Source organism: Macaca nemestrina, chromosome 10 (assembly GCF_043159975.1).
Source record: "Macaca nemestrina isolate mMacNem1 chromosome 10, mMacNem.hap1, whole genome shotgun sequence".
NCBI classification, from domain to species: domain Eukaryota; kingdom Metazoa; phylum Chordata; class Mammalia; order Primates; family Cercopithecidae; genus Macaca; species Macaca nemestrina.
The window spans coordinates 13,522,198-13,539,008 of record NC_092134.1 but is presented as its reverse complement, the minus strand read 5'-3'; the positions used below and the strand labels follow the sequence as shown (position 1 = coordinate 13,539,008).

General features: G+C 46.3%; 1 protein-coding gene across 8 annotated transcripts; it reads left to right on the top strand.

Annotated features, from left to right (window-relative positions):
* Window positions 1–2,372: 2,372 nt before the first annotated feature.
* Window positions 2,373–15,245, top strand: LOC105494900 (protein kinase AMP-activated non-catalytic subunit beta 1). Of its 8 annotated transcripts, XM_071070978.1 has the most exons (8): window positions 2,373–2,862; window positions 6,155–6,318; window positions 7,797–7,890; window positions 8,173–8,287; window positions 10,387–10,520; window positions 12,168–12,226; window positions 13,558–13,626; window positions 13,873–15,245. In XM_071070978.1, exons 1-7 carry the CDS (start codon window positions 2,704–2,706, stop codon window positions 13,598–13,600), a joined length of 768 nt encoding a protein of 255 aa, XP_070927079.1. In that variant the 5' UTR covers window positions 2,373–2,703; the 3' UTR covers window positions 13,601–13,626; window positions 13,873–15,245. The 8 variants fall into 8 exon arrangements, 6 of the variants coding, with proteins under 6 accessions (XP_070927079.1, XP_011762213.1, XP_070927081.1 ...); XR_011608758.1 differs by lacking the exons at window positions 12,168–12,226; window positions 13,873–15,245 and adding an exon at window positions 11,737–11,852 and having other exon boundaries at window positions 2,375–2,862; XM_011763918.3 differs by lacking the exon at window positions 12,168–12,226 and having other exon boundaries at window positions 2,376–2,862; window positions 10,387–10,528.
* The last annotated feature ends 1,566 nt before the right edge of the window (window positions 15,246–16,811 follow it).

The window sequence follows — 16,811 nt, the reverse complement described above, 5'->3', positions numbered from 1 at the left end:
TTGGAGAATCTACCCTACCCATGATTTTCAATATGGGGCCAATAGCTGATAGATACCAATGTTAGTTTCTTTGTCATGAAATCTTGATACAATATAGTAAGACTTTCCAATCAGCAGTTGGCGGCATCCTCAGGATATTGTTGATTCTATTTGATATCAAGGGCCGCCCATGCTTTCACTGTTATCTTATTCAAGCTAGAGCGGATGTTTTAAAACTTTCTTTGTGCATCAAAGTATCTGCATAGCTCAGATAAAGAATCCACAGCTCATGTGTTCTTTCTTATCTCTCCAACTGTTTGGGAGAGATTCCCAAACTCAACACCCCACTGTCTCATGTAACCAAGTCAGGGCCACTATTAGAAAAGCAGCTCAAAAAAGATATCCTGGGTCATTCACAGTATCTTAGCTTATTTAATTCAGCAAGCACATTCAACATTTCTGATTATATTGAGTAAATTCAAATTCTCAGTCATCAGGTCCAGGAAGACCCTCCTGGCTCCCATCCCTTTTCCTGGTCTGGCTTAAGTCCCTTCTGGGCTCCCACAAAATCTCTTAGCTATCTATATTATTGCTTTTCTGCGGGTCTGTGCCAGCCTGTACTATATTAATTCCTTTGGGGCTGGAACCATATCTTATTTTTTTTATTAAAAAGTAGTACATCCTCACAGTAGAAAATTTTTCAAATACAGACCTATATAAATGAAAAAGTGAAAGTCCCTTTTCTGTCTACTCCTATTTGCAATCTCCCTCCTCTCCCCAGAGAAGACCACTATTAACAATGTGTTGTATACCCTTCCAGAAGTTTCCATTTGCAAGCCTAATAGTGCCAATAAAAGTGCTAACAGGTATTGAGTGTTTACTAAGAGTCAAGTGCTATGCTAAGCATTTTTATGCACGTTCCAATTAATTCACAAAACAAGCCTATAAAGTAGGTGTTATTTTTATTCCCATTTCACAAAAGAGACTAAGGTAACAGTTACTAAATGGTAAAGCCAGAATCTGACCCGGGCAGGCTGAATTCAGAGCTCACGCTCTTGAACATGTTCTCTCACTTGCTCCTGGACCTTGCAATATCATAGACACTTCCCCATAGTGACCTAAAAATTGTTTCTTCCTTTTTAAAAGTTGCTTGGTATTCTACAAAATGAATGTATTCCGTTCATTTTGCCATTCTTCTACTGAACAACTTTTAGGATTTTGTAGTTTTTCATTTCCTTATTTCACCAAGTCTAAGATTCCATTGATTGTAAAAAGCATCCAATTTCAGAAATTAAAATATATGGGGATATGGTGGGTGACAGGTGCATCTTAGAATATATTTTTGCATGTAAATATTTTGTAAATAATGCTTGTAAATAATTTTCATGTGTGTATTTCTGCAGAAGTTTCCTAGGAGTAAAATTGTGTGTCAAAATGAAGGTGCATTTTTTAATTTTGATGCATACTGCCGAATTCCCTCCAAGAAACCTTATCTTAGTAATCTTGTGTTCCTCATTTCCTTAGCACAATGTCTGGTAATTTTTTAGGTACTAAATAATGTTCAGTATGTGAAATGCATGACCTGACCTGGCAAATGCAAAGTATTTTGAGATATTCACACACCATAAAACCCACAAAATATGACAATGACTGACAGTGAGAAGATGAGAATATTTTACTACCGTATTTGTATGCACTTCTTGTTGAAGCACTGGCCAGAGTAAATGACAAACGCTAATGCATCTTATGCAAAAGGATGTTGCAGAAGTGATTACAAGATATCTTGCAAAATTACCTATCAAAAGATTGCACACTCAATAAAAATACACTAATAACTCCAGCATTTTACAACCCCCAACCTACTAGACATAAAAAATTTCCAGAGATCTTATGGTCTGCCATTTTCTCAAATACCTGCAAGACTGCCTGCACCCCCGACTCTAATCTTCAGAAATCTTGATTCTCTGCAGGTCTGCAGTGCGGGCTGCATTTAACAAGGGCTCCAGGTTAATCTAATGCACTGTAAAGCGTGAGAGCACGTGCACTAAAAGGGCTTTAAGAAGAGGAGTTTCTGAATCAGATTTGCATTTTAGAAAGATCCCTCTGGCTGTAGAGTGTAGAATCAACTAAAAATGGGCAAATATATCTAAATGGCATTATTCAGCCCAGCGCTTGAACGGCTCAGGTTGCCGGCGCGCTGGGGTGCCCCCTGCCGGCACTCGGCAGCGCCTCGTCCCGGGCCGGGCCCTGAGCGGCCGGCTGCCGACTGCGACTGCGCGCTCCGAGACCTGCGGAGACAGCCTCGGGGCACCTGTTGCCGCACCGCTCAAGACCGGAAGCGGAAATGGAATCTAGATAGCCTCGCGCGTTTAGCCGGCCGCCGCCACCACCACGCCCTAGGCCGGGCCGACTTAAGGAGTAGCCGGAAGCGGAAGTCGCTGAGGGGTGGTGGAGCGGTTGGGAAAGTGTCGGTTTATTTTCGCGCTCCTTGCGTTCTCGCCACAGCTTGCCTGGGCAGGTAAAGCGCGATTGCGAGAACTCGGCAACGCTGCTGACTCGGCTAGAACCGGCTCCCGGCCCGAGCCTGAGGGGCGTGGTATCCCGGTGCTCCGATTCCCTTCCGCGGGCTCCTTGGGACCCGCGGTTCTGGGAGTCCCTTGCACAGGGTCCCTTTCCTGCAGTGAGGCTCCGTCCGGCTTCCCAGTGTCCCCGCAGACCCTCATCATGGGCAACACGAGCAGTGAGCGCGCCGCGCTGGAGCGGCATGGTGGCCATAAGACGCCCCGGAGGGACAGCTCGGGGGGCACCAAGGACGGGGACAGGCCCAAGATCCTGATGGACAGCCCCGAAGACGCCGACCTCTTCCACTCCGAGGAAATCAAGGTGCGAGCAGTGTGCAGGAATCCGATTCCCCTTGACTAATGTTGAGGAGAGAAACCCTCCACTAGATTACCGTCACATCTTTTCGAAAACCACCAGAACGGGGAGGGAGGTGGTACATTACCCGGTGCACTTAAAAGCCAGATGGTCCTGTAAGAGTCCTCTTAGCGGTCCAAGAACCTAAGTCTAATTACCAATATGAGAAAGTCACCCTGAGGGAGGAGGCACTCACTTCGTTTAACAGCATTAAGGAGAAAGCAGCTCTGGGACAGTTTCAAATTCTTAATTAATTCAGAGTCAGCTAACAGTAATTGAACCTAGCTTCTGCTTTTCTTAGGTGTAATTAATTTCACCGCTTTGAGACAAATTCTCTCACCTTTACACAAACTGGAACTTTTGTAAAAGTTAGTTTGGGAGTTTATTATCCATTTTGGAGGCAAACCAGGTACATATACAAGCTGAAAGTTGAGCGGAACAGCTGACGGCGGTTGCCAGAGGTGTTTAGTTCTGCCCAACACTTGATTCGCCCTAGTTATTTTTATTTATTTTTTTATTTTTATTTTTTTTGAGACAGAGTCTCGCTCTCTTGCCCAGGCTGGAGGGTAGAACCACAATCTCGGCGCACTGCAACCTTCGTCTCCTGGGCTCAAGCCATCCTGCCTCAGCCTCCCGAGTAGCTGGGACTACAGGTGTGAGCCACCATGCCCGGCTAATTTTGTGTATTTTTGGTAGAGGTGGGGGTTTCACCATGTTGCCCAGGTTGGTCTTGAACTCCTGACCTCAAGCGATCCGCCCGCGTGGGCCGCTCAAAGTGCTGGGATTACAGGCATGAGCCACCACTCCCAGCCTCACCCTGCTTTTTTTTTTTTAAAGCGTACATAGGGAAGTCTTTGGACTTACAGAGGTCAGTGGGTAATGAGGGTCTGTTGGAAGGAGGCAGCCAGCAGCTACTGAACTTCCCTCTAGTGTTGTTTAAATATGACTTAATCGCGCTTAAGTAGGCCAGTGCAAACATTTTTCTTCCTGCTGCAGCCTGTTTAAATTCATCAAAAGCTCAGGTGATTTGACTCCTGCTTCAGCCACACTCCTGTTAACCACCTTCATATGGTGGATATTTCCAGCCTCAGGGTTCAGTCCAAGGACATTTAATGGTATTTATGTGTTATGTCCGAAAGGAACTAATTGTTTCAAGGAACAAAGTAGGTTTGGGAAAGATAAAGCTGCCCTCTGCCCAACATACCTATTAGTATCCAATTTCATGTTAATCATCATCCATTTAATTGCCTGGCAACTCATTCCATCTGTGTTTGTCCTCATGTTGAGCGAGGTGATCACATCTCACACCTTCTTTTGGATCTGTTTTGAGCGTAACTACAAGAAGCCTGCTTTTATGTGGGCCTGCAACCTGTGGTTTGAACTTGCTTTCTGAATTTGTTGCATTCTTGAAGAGCTGTGTGCAAAGTGAACTTTAGAATCATGTTTCTCTAATGACTTGACGTCCTTTCCCCAGGAAGTAATTTTGGTCCCTGGTCCCAAGAAGGCTATTTAAGACACCAAAAGAATCAAACTACTTTGGTGTCTTTCTTCACCAAAGAAAGAACTACTTTCTTCAAGAAGTATTTGTTCTTTTACTATTCCAAAACACCTCCAGCAAATGTTGAGCACACACATAATCTATGGGGAATGATTTCAAGCAGCGTCCATTCTCACTTCATTAGAAGTTACTGAAATCCCCAGATACCAAAAAAGTCGTGAATTCTTTTAATTACACTAGTGCGCTATTTTGGGTATAGTTATTCTTAGTGTGAAGTGATTCCAGTCTGTTATTTAATATGTAGATCTTGTTAGAATTCAGCGAATGCAGGCATCATTTGGATAAGCTGAGGTATTTGAAAGGAAGGGGCTGGAAGCCTGCTTAACTCCCTAAAGAGTCTTCCAGCCAGAACCCTCTGCTCTTTTTAAGTCTTTGGCTCCTGACTAGGAAAAAATCTAAAAGGTGCATGACTACATATGTCATCCAGGTAGAGTTGGATGAGTTTCTTATTCTGGAATACCTCAGTTATACGGAACTTACCACACGAGGTTATCCTTTATCCTAATGAGGGTTCAGTCTTTGTCTTGCTTTATTCCCCAGTCCCTAGACAGAACTTTGTGAGCAGTTTTCCCCCCATCCTCAAAATCTGAATTTGCCCATTTTCAGGTTGACAGCTCTAGAATTGTTCCTCTTAAATTTTCATGTACAGTCATACATCACTTAATGACAGGGACATGTTCTGAGAAATACATCATTAGGTGATTTTATCATTGTGTGAACATCGTAGAGTGTACTTACACAAACCTAGTCTGCTAGTCTATTCTCAGGCTGCTATGTAGACATACCCGAGACTGGGTAATTTATAAAGAAAAGAAGTTTAATTGACTCAGTTCCGCCTAGCTGGGGAGGCCTTAGGAAACTTACAATCATGGTAAAAGGCACCTCTTCACAGGGCAGCAGAAGAGAGAATGAGAGCAAGCAGGGGAAATGCCAGACGCTTATAAAACCATCAGATCTCATGAGATTCACTCACTGTCAGAGAACAGCATGGGGGAAACCGCCCCCATGATCACTTACCTCCACCTGGCCCTGCTCTTGACACGTGGGGATTATGGGGATTACAATTCAAGGTGAGATTTGGGTGGGGACGAGGAGCCAAACCATATCACCTAGTCTATACTGTGTAACCTATTGCTCATGGGCTGTAAACCTGTATAGAATGTTATTCTACTGAATACTGTAGACACTTATTCCACAAGTGTATTTAAGGATTTGTGTATTTTAGTATATCTAAACATAGAAAAGATACAACAAAAATATGGTATAATCTTATGGGACTACCATATATACAGTCCATTGTTGACTAAGACATCGTGCACATGAGTGTACTTCAAATCTTGCTTAATTAAGGAAGGAACATGACATTTATTAAGCTAGTCTTGGATTCATAGTTGCCCCTTCCAGGTGGGTTTTATAGCTTCTAGAATTTTGATGTCAACCTCTTTAATGACAACAAAGCTAATTAGTAAGCACTCACTGTGTCAGACACTATGCAGAGCACTTACATAGACTGTCTCAGTCTTCACCAAAACCTTAAAAAATATATTTCTATTTTGCAGGCAGGGAAACTGAGGCACCACTAGTAAGTTTCCAATCCTATGAACCTAGGTAGTAACAGCTGCCTCTTTAGAATAAATTGTCAATGTCGTCTGTTGTAGGGAGCTCGCTTATGGCTTTCTGAGTAAACTGCTCTGCTTCTAGGCACCGGAGAAGGAGGAATTCCTGGCCTGGCAGCATGATCTGGAAGTGAATGATAAAGCCCCCGCCCAGGCTCGGCCAACTGTGTTTCGGTGGACGGGGGGCGGAAAGGAAGTTTACTTATCTGGGTCTTTCAACAACTGGAGTAAACTTCCCCTCACCAGAAGGTAATTGCCTGGGGAGTGTTCACTTATTTGTCTTAACGTAAATTCTCTTCTTTCTGAAACATCTCTGTGGGAGAATAGAAAACGGATGTTTGTATAAAATGGATGGCTAGTGGAAAAATGATTTTGCTTAAGAAGTCTTAAGGTTCAAATGTTAAACCTTAGTGGTCTCTAGGTTTAGAGTACAGAAGAAAGAGACTATTTCTGTTTCACAGACATCTTTCACTTCAGATCCTCACCTATCTGTTCAGTCAGGACTTTTCCACAGAAACACAAAAATCTATTCCTAATGCAGTAAGGGGGCACTGGCCTGGGAATCTTAGAAACCCACATTTGAGCCCACATTGGCCACGCTGACATGGCCTAACATCTGAGCCTCAGCGTTCCTTTCTGTAAAGAGGGAATATTGGACCAGATGATCTCTGAGGGTTCATCTGACTTTGACTCTGTGTAATACTTTGTTTGAAAAGTACATGTTGGCTGGGCATGGTGGCTCATGCCTATAATCCCAGCACTTTTGGAGGCTGAGGCAGGAGGATTGCTTGAGGCTAGGAGTTCAAGACCAGCCTGGGCAACATAGTGACACCCCCATTTCTACAAAAACAATAAAAATTGGCTGGGCATGGTGGTGTGCACCTGTAGCCCCAGCTACTCAGGAGGCTGAGATGGGAGGATTGTTTGAGAGGTCAGTACTGTAGTGAGCAGTGTTTGCAGCACCGCACTCCAGCCTGGACAACAGAGCAAGACTTTGTCTCCAAAAAGAAAAAATACATACTATATAGGCATCATTAGCAAGGATTATAGTAAGACATTTTATCAGGAACCCCAGCATGGACTTCTGTCTTAAGTTGTCAGTGAGAGAACACCTTTAGTGAGTATTCCTGAGAAAATGAGGGAGAAAGTGTCAGGCCTATTGTCGGGCACTGCCTGCTTTCCAGCGGTTCCGTTGGAGAAGGAGGGAGCCACTCAGCCCAGCAGTCACAAGTCAGTTCAAGTCGGGACAAAACAACCCAATGAAAGGGCTCTTCCAGAGTATGGTTTTTCGTTGTTAGGCAAGTTTCTTTAGAGAACATCTGAGCTTCCTATTCAGTCGATCCCTTCTCCTGCCCAAGGCAAAGTGACAAAGGGTAAAACGAGGCAGCTTGCTGTTTGTCTTGTGTTGTTCTCCTCCTTGGCATCCAGGAGCCTTTCCAGCTTGAGAAGCACAAATGCCTGACCGTTGACCTTTTCACGCTAGGGCTGTGGTTTCCTGGTATTTGAGCAAGGTGCGTTTTCAGGAAGGTGTGTCGCACTGCTGCTTCCTTATGGCCTTTCCAGTTTGAGATCATTATGCTGAATTGTCTAAATGGGCTAAAAATGTTTGTTCTGCAGCTGAACTCTTGGTTTTATGTGGAAACGTTTTGTTCTGTAGCTGGTTTGGCAAGTAAGCTCAGGAGGCAGCCCCCCCCCACTGAATTCCTCTGCTTCCTTTTTCCTCACAGCCACAATAACTTTGTAGCCATCCTGGATCTGCCGGAAGGAGAGCATCAGTACAAGTTCTTTGTGGATGGCCAGTGGACCCACGACCCTTCCGAGGTACTCTTCCTCCCACCTCTGGTCCTCTGGGCGCCCGCACAATCCAAACAAATCACCTTCCCAAGGGATTGCCGCCAGGTCCCTTTGCCGAGCTAGTAAAAGTTCCTGTGTGTGGCAGAGCTGGACAGCAGCAGTAACTGTCAGACAGTTGGCATACTTGACCAAGATGAGCAGGGTGGCTAGCCAGGAGATGAGGCCTTCCAGCCAGGAACTCCAAGTCCTCTGAAGAAGAACTCCGCAGACCTTCCACGTTATGATTTCTGCCTGTCTGTCTCTTCCCAGCCCATAGTAACCAGCCAGCTTGGCACAGTTAACAACATCATTCAAGTGAAGAAAACTGACTTTGAAGTATTTGATGCTTTAATGGTGGATTCCCAAAAGTGCTCCGATGTGTCTGGTATGAACACAGTTATTTTATACCACATGCGTGCAGGTGGGGGCTGTACAGTCTAGAAATACTCCTGTTTCTCTTGCCTCTCTTGAGCTGAAGCTGCCCAATCAGATAGGCATTTGTGGCACCCCCTTAAAGGCCACAGAACTTAATTCCTAACTGTCAAGTTGTTGAAATTTAGCCGCAAGGGAGGTATAAGTCGTTTCCCTGGTCCTCTCAGGTATTCAGTAGGTCTCCTTGGCTACAGAAAGCAGACAGCGGAAATGGAACCGTAGGTTGATCTCACGCCAAGGGCAGGGCTGAAGAGGCCCTGGAGGGTCGCACTGAGTCAGTGACAGCCCAGGGCTGGGGAAGCCTGTGTCTCATCCCACTTGCGGTGCCTGAAGCATTTCAGCCTGACGGTGGTAAAGGGACACCTCAGTGACCTTAGCGGTCACTTGTGTGGTACATTGGTACCTTGTGAGAATCCGTTCAGGGAGGAGGCGGCTCCCCATGGGAAACAGCCTGCACAGTGCAGGTCTCCTTGATGGGAAGCTATTTGGTACAGAAATACAGACCCAGTAAAACTTCCCCATCTTCTAAGAGCGTTTCAGGCATCGAGGTTTTAGTAAATTGCTTTCCTTCCAAGCCCCACAGGAAGAAACTACCTGGGACATGATTCGTACAGTTCGGGGAGGAGGGTTGCGATCTGAGGTGTTGGTGCCAACCACACTTCCCCTTCTTGGAGGCGGGGGCTTACCAATTCCTGGACCCTGAGGGAGGCAGCGGAAAGGTGCCGCAGAAGAACATCTGGCGCACTAAGAGAACAGATTCCGCTCAGCTGACGGTTCTTCCTCATTGTCTAGTCGGGCCTGGCAGTTCTGCCACCAGGATTTCTTGTTACCAGTTCAGAAATCACAGGGGTAAAATGATCACACTGGGCTCACTGTGGTTGACAGTTTGTTGAGCAGGACTTGGAAATCAAATTCAGTGTGCTTTTATCTGGATAATTAGTCTCTTAGAGATAATGTAGGTTTTTTACAGATAGTTGGGAATCAGGGAATGGAGGAAGTGTGCCCAGATATCCTCCAAAATGTGTAACTTACTGGTACATGTAATTTTCGGCCACTTACAAGCTTTCTAGTCAAGTTTCCACCTAGGGAAAGAAAAAAGAGCCTTCACTGATAAGAAGCTAATTCCGCGTTCTCTACAGACTTCTATTTCGACACTTACTTCCTCAAAATGTTATTTACTCCTTATGGCTCAGTTTTCTGCACTTAATGCTTTTCTCAGTTTCTTGCTGTAATATGGTTGGGTCACATAAAAGGGGCTTGTCCCCTAAAAAATGACATTGAGGGAATTGGCAGAGCTGGGGCATAGCAGATTTTCTCTGGACGAGCCCCAGGATCTGGCGACCAGAATCATCCCATGCATTCTTTGGATGATGGCTTGGTACCTTCCGGCTGGCCAAACGTCACTGTCCAGCTGTGCTAGCATTATGAAATCTTGCTCTTGTAGAAGCTTCTCAGTGTATCTGAATAATCCAGATACTCAAGCAAGAGTTTGGAAGGAACTCGAGTGTAATGGAGTTAAAGAGCCGTCAGAAATTGGGCTTTCAATCCCCCCCCCCCACCATTTTGAAATACGCCTCGTTTAACCTGTTTTCTCCACTGCCTCTGTCTAAACAGACTGCCTTATCTTCTGTTGTATTGCGGCTGGCGGTGTCCATAACTTGGACTTAGCCACTTAATCCTCACTTAGTCTCCAGCTTCTTTGTGGTTTTGCCAGCCCAGCCTGAAGGGAGAAGGAAGTATTATTCTGCCGTGCATGTGGGATTACGTTATCGAGAACAGCCTCCTTGTGATCTGACCCAGACTCACTGGCTGGGCCCCGTCTTCCACTAGGGCGTCTGAGTTGACTACTGAGTTGTATGCTAGTCACCCAGATTCCAAAAGGGTTTTCTCCTCTCTGTTCTGCACTCTTGGAACCAGTGCATCCTTCAAGAAAACGTAAATCCGCATTGAGGGAACAAGAGAAAAGGAAGACAAGATGATGACAACATAAATAAGGCTGCTGCTAGAATGCCTGATTTTCCAAGTAAATGTCCTGTTACCATCTCCCAACAGAGCTGTCCAGCTCCCCGCCGGGACCCTACCATCAGGAGCCCTATGTCTGCAAACCCGAAGAGCGCTTTCGGGCACCACCCATTCTCCCCCCGCATCTCCTCCAGGTCATCCTAAACAAGGACACAGGGATTTCCGTAAGTAGGTGGGCGTCTGCCTGGACCGTCCTCCATGGGTCACGTTCAGTTGCTTTCTTTCCTGTGTCCACCTTTTGCAAAGCAGCAGGTGAGCAAGCTCAGTGTCGCCTCCTTGTGTGAACTGTGCCGTTCACCTCTGCTGTGGGGATGGGCTGATAGCAAGAGTGTGGACACCGAGTGTGGACGCCACCGCCTCGTCTTACAAAGCCTTTCTGCACTTTTCTTCCTTGTCCTTCACTCCTGCTTCAGCCTGAGCCCTGTTCCATTTAAATTTCACGACAAATTGTAATACCATCCCTTCTTAGTAAGCTACATACTGGAACTCATGCTCTGGCCCCCACATTTTAGAATCCAGTTTTAATCATTAAATTGCTTTTAGAAATATCTGTACTCCTGGATCAAAATTTGGGATATCTAGGTAACACACATTTCTCCTCCGGGAAATCATTACCTGCAGAAAAGAAGTGTGTGTCGTCCTGGATCCTGAAGAACAGCCAATTCTGTTGTGATTCTGTTTTCTGTCCCATCTAACCTGGATTGCCTGCCCAGTCCACCTCGCTCTGGAATGTATGGCACAGCCATAATTCTTAGGAATCCAGGAATTCAGCTTGGCCCAAGCTACCTCATAAGAGACACTGTTTATGAGGCGCTTAAAGTGACCATGCTGCTACTGAACACCCCACCCTGAAGTGGAGGGCACGTGTGCCGAGATGAGGAAGGAACATGTACACATGCAGGCGTCCCTACAGCGGTCCCTGCCGGGCTGCCAGGACAGGGTCTCAGTGCTTGTTACCCTACTCCAACAGGACTTGCCTTTCTCAGGTCACCTCCTGTGCTGGGAGTGCCCCTGCAGCTGGGTGGCCATCCTGCCCCTCCCTCCATAAGAGGACAGGGCCGTGGCCCACACTTCAAAGAGGCCGGGGTAAATGCCTGGCCAGAGACACACACCGATGCCTCCAGCAGGCATGCAGGGAGCTCCCTTCAGGTCAGAAGGGAGGCCCAGAAGAGGCCAGTGGTAAGCAGGACCCACCATCTTTCCAGCACTGAGTTGGCAACAGTCTCAAATAGGCCACAGGTGAAGAGTTTCAAGGACATGTAGCTTCTGCCTTAGAAGCGCTTAGTCGACACTGCTTCCCTTAGCTCTAACTTTACAAAGGTTGGTGGGTTAGATGACTTTCAGTGCCCTCCTAAGCTAGGAAGGTTTTGTTTTTTCTAGAAAAGGGGAGGCATCACTAGCCATCTTCTCTGATGGAGACTGCTGCTGGGAATAGACGAGCTGAGAGTGGCCCAGGGGGCTGCGAATATGAGAATGTCAGGACCCGTCTGTCCAAGGTAGCACCAAGCTCTAATGTAAACTGTGGTTACAGTTGTCATTACTAAAGCGTTAACATTTATTTTGCCCCAAACTAATCTTAAGTGCTTTTCATGTATTTAAGCCTCACAACCACCATGTGAAGTAGGTGCTGCTATTACCCCCATTTTAGGGATGGGGAAACAAGCACGGAGAAGTAGGGAAAACACTTACAATCTACTCTCTTAGAGATTTGCAGGAATGTAATACGTGGTTATTAATAGTCACTGTGTTGCACAGACGATCTCTTGAACTTACTCCTCCTGTCTAACTGAAATGTTGTGTTCTTTGACCAGCATCTCCCTACCCCCGCCACTCCTAGCTGCTGGCAACCACCACTCCACTGTCTACTTCTGTGAGTTTGACTTTCTTGGATTCCACTTAAGTGACATCATATGGGATTTATCTTTCTGTGCCTAGCTTATTTCACTTAGTGTCCTCCAGGTTTATCCATGCTGTCACAAATGACAGGATTCCTTTAAGGCTCAGCAGTACTCCATTGTGTATCTCGGTACCTCATTTCTTTATCCATTCATCCACTGGTGGACACCTACGTTGATTCCACGTCTTGGCTATTATGAATAGAGCTGCAGTGAACGTGGGAGTACAGATATCTCTGACATGCTGATTTCATTTCCTTGGAGTATCTGCCCTGTAGTGGGATTGCTAGATCATGTGGTAATTTTAGTTATGATTTTTGAGGAACCTTCATACCATTTCCCATAATGGTTGTACTAATTTACATGCCCATCAGCACTGCACTAAAAGTAGCTTTTAAGTGTTCTCACCACAAAAAAATGGTAAGCATGTTATGCGTGTGTTAATGAGCTTGATTTAGCCATTCCACAACATATCCATATTTCAAAACAACATATTGTACATGGTAAATATACACAATTTTATCTGTCAATCTTTGAAATTGATTACTTTTTTAAAAAACATCTCTTAAGTTCACACAGTAACTGGCCGAGCCAGCATTCACATCAGGCTGGCCGGTAGTTGGTGCTCTCAGCAGCCACCCCGAACGGCCTCCCAGCAGGAGCTTGCTCAGTATTTGTTGACACAATGATTGGCCCAGTCTCTGGGATCCTAAGCCTACAGCAGTTGTTCTACACTTTTTTCCATTTGAATTGCGTTTATAAAAGTTGGGGGTATACAGTGAAAAAATAAATCCCAGTTTCTGGCTTCTCTTAAAACATAGGAAGGCGCGGCGGGCAGTTCTGAGTGCCAGCCCGGTGGGAACTTTTCCAGAGTATAGTGGTGTCTTGCCCAGGTATCCGTTTCATTCTTCAGGTTATTGTCTGAGTCTTACAGATACAAGTTTCGAATCCATTGCCCAGGAGCATTTAGTGCAGACGGTCTCTTCCTGTGTTCTCTGAAAGTTCTTTCAACAGACAGCCACTTTCTTCCTGCCCCTCCCTCCACAAGAGGACAGAGCCGTGGCCCACACTTCAAAGAGGCCGGGGTAAATGCCTCCAGCAGGCACTCAGGGAGCTCCCTTCAGGTCAGAAGGCATGACCTTCATCTCACCTGTCGTCTTGGACAAGCCCTTGCGCTGCCTGACTTGGGAAGAGAGGTCGGCCTGAGCGCCGCCTCCTGTCCTTTGCTATCTGGCGCTGTGAAATAAAGGGGAGAATCTTTTTTTCCAAATCCCAGATGCTCACCACCGCCTTTGTTCCCTCACAGTGTGATCCAGCTTTGCTCCCTGAGCCCAATCATGTCATGCTGAACCACCTGTACGCACTGTCTATCAAGGTAATGCCATGTCTGTCCCCGTGAGAGCTGTGTTGCCCAGTGTGTGCTCTGAGGACCCCCAGCAGTGGAATGACCTGGGGGAACTGACTTAAAGGGCAGCTTCCAGGGTCTGACACAGGCCCTCAGGCTCAGGTTCTGAAGATGGCCCGGGAATTTGTGGTTTTATGAAGCCCTTAATGATTCTCATGTACTCTGAGGCTCGAGCCCCTTAGTCCAGCCTTTGATCATTTCCACCTTGTTCCTTAGGATGGAGTGATGGTGCTCAGCGCAACCCACCGGTACAAGAAGAAGTACGTCACCACCTTGTTATACAAGCCCATATGAAGAGCTGGGGGCCGATGGTGGCCCAGGAGACAGTGCACTGCCAGGCTCCACGCATGCATGCTTTCCCCAAGAGGGGACGGACTGTACATTGCTCATTTCACACTCTTCAGAAGACATTTCATACTTGCCCTGGTCCTCCTTGAAGGTTTGTCCAGGCAGAGCAGCTCCTGCAGCACCTCGGTCTGTGACAGTCCTCCTAGCACCCCCATGGCTTTGAGCCTCCGGGACTCATCAAGGCCAAGAAAAGAGGGAGGGGCAGCAGAGTATCTGCAGCCCTGGCCCCTCGGTGCGTGAGGCCAGGTGCAGCTCTAAACCCGCATTCTCGATTCTTCTTAAGCCAAAAATGAACGCTAACTCCTTTGCCAGTAAAATTCTGGGAAACAGGGACTGAAGCCACACATCGTTTCCAGTCGTCTGTGTGTTTTTAAGGACAGCCACTTGACCGTGTTGAGGCCTGGCTGTGGAACTAAGTACAGTGTTGGTCTTGCCTCTCCTTCAAAATCAGCAATAGATTGTCTCTCGGCTCCAGGGAGCTGTCCTTTCTATAGAAATTAGAAGCCGTCTGATTTCTAGATGAAGTTTTACAATTGTTTCTTACAGTCGCGTGCACTAAGTACTCTGTAAGCAGAGGTGACTGGCTGTGCAGCCTTAAGGCAATTTTTTAAGTCACCATGACTGGAAGTCATATGAACTCTGCTCAGCAATAATCTGTTCTCAGAACAGACCTCTCAACCCACTGCCGGATTTCTCCATTCAGCTGGATGATCCTGAGGACCGACCAGTTACCTGGCAGGTCGTCCAGCTTTTTATTTCAGTCATAATAGATGACGGTGTTAACCGTGAAAACTTGAGAGGCACTCTACCCTCCTCCCTGTAAAATCAACACAGTGTGATTTTACAAGGTCCCGTGGCACCTTGCTCAGGACCTCTGCCCCTAGTTAGCAAGCAAGACGGCAGCAGTTGCTGCTGCTGATTCTGAAAGGAATGTAGAACTTGACAGCAGCCTTCTGAGTTTGGGTCAGGAAGATGTCCTTTGGACCAAAGCAGACTTCTTTACACGCAGCTGTTTCCCAGGAGTCGCCACAGATGTGCCCACTATCCTAGGTTCCTGTGAGTCAGCGGAAGCTCCTGTTACACCCTTTGCTCCTGGTGGGAGAGGGAGGAGTGAGCTCCCTGGGTTCCAGTATTTACCTGGTATACCTGAGTTTGGGGGTACCCTTTTTTGTTACTGTTTTCAAAACAGTGAATTACTGTCACCTTGATGTACAAGTTTCAATAAAACTTTGTAAAAATAATTGGACATGTGCCTGGAGGAGCTCTGATTTTACTCAGTCCCTTGGAGAAGAGATGACTCTTCCAGAGTTGCGTTTCAGTACCATTCTTGTGGCTCTGAGCGGACAGGGCTACTCCAGCTGCCCAGGCCTGAGAACCATTCCTGTGACCCACCCATTCACACAGTTTGGAAGCCTGTTAAGGGACCCCTATAACTGAGCCCCTCTGAACAGCTCGAGTCACAAGGGAAAGCTGAAGGAGGGTAACAGCAGAGGCCCCTGGCTTCGGCAAGTTGGTGGTGTCCCCAGGCTAGAGGGTTTGTTTCCTTTTGCTCCTAAACAAGCCCCACGGGACAACCTGGGATTGTGACCCTGGTGTGTGAGATACCGGGACATTTGTGGAGTCAGAGCTATTTTCATCCACTAAAAAAGGCTATGTCCTTCCTCCAAAAAGGTGGAAGGTTATGGGTGTCCCTTTAAGCCTTCTCAGGTTATCGGGGAACATTTTAAATTTAGCAGGAAAGCATGCTAATGAGCTCTACCCACTGGTGCAGAAAACCCAAGCTGAAAATGCTATGTAAAATAAGACTAGTGTACTGGAGCTGGTCACCCCGTGAGTTCGCCAAGCCCTGGGGCCACAGGGAACTTCCAGGTGAGGTCACTGCTGAGATGGAGGAGACGCAAAACAAGAGGACGTGGTCAGAGACAACACGTGTGTGCATATTCAAAGGATTTCATTTTCTTTAAAAAGCACATTATAGTCGGAAAGCCTGCCCACCAAGTGAAAGCCTGCATACCCAAGAAGCTAAAGGTTAACAGTGATTTTACAAAGGTGGAAAAGGAGACCTTGTTTTGCCCAAATCGCAGGGGCAAAACCATATGTCAAATTGTGTCCTATGACCAAGTAATCCTTTCTCCATTAGCATTTCCTTTATGGGTGAGGACTTACAGTTAGTTAAAGCTTAACTCAAATTGCTTTTCAATGAAGATATGTTTTTCCCTCTAGAAACTGATAGGTGAATTTATAGAGCCAAATTAAAGCCTAAAAATTACTAAAATGTAAATCAGTATTGTAGGGCCAGGGCCACAACAGGAAGTCAAAAAGCCAGACAAGAAAATTGCGCCTGCACCTCAACTAGCTCAATTAGGAAATCTCCAAGGCTCCTAAGGCTGAGAGGAAAAACCTGGAACATCATGATACGATCTATGGCTGAGGTCAGAGACTGAACGAGCCATTCTAGGAAAGAACAAAATTTCATTTTAATTCAGTTCCTTCTGTATGAGCACAATTTCACTTTCAAGCATTTACTTCCCATATCTGATCCTCCTCTGCTATTATGTCACCTTCAAAATTCAAATGTCCCCAGTACGATAGTACTAAGAGGTAGGGCCTTTAAGAAGAGATTAGGTCATGAGAGCCCCTCTTCTCATGAATGAAATTAAGGTTCTTATCAAAGAGGCTCCAGGCAGCATTCAGCTCATGTGCCCTGGCACCTTCTGCCACATGAGGACACGCAGCTTTTCTCCCTTCCAGAGGACCCAAGCACAAGGCGCCATCTTGGAAGCAGAGAGTAGCCCTCACTAGACAAG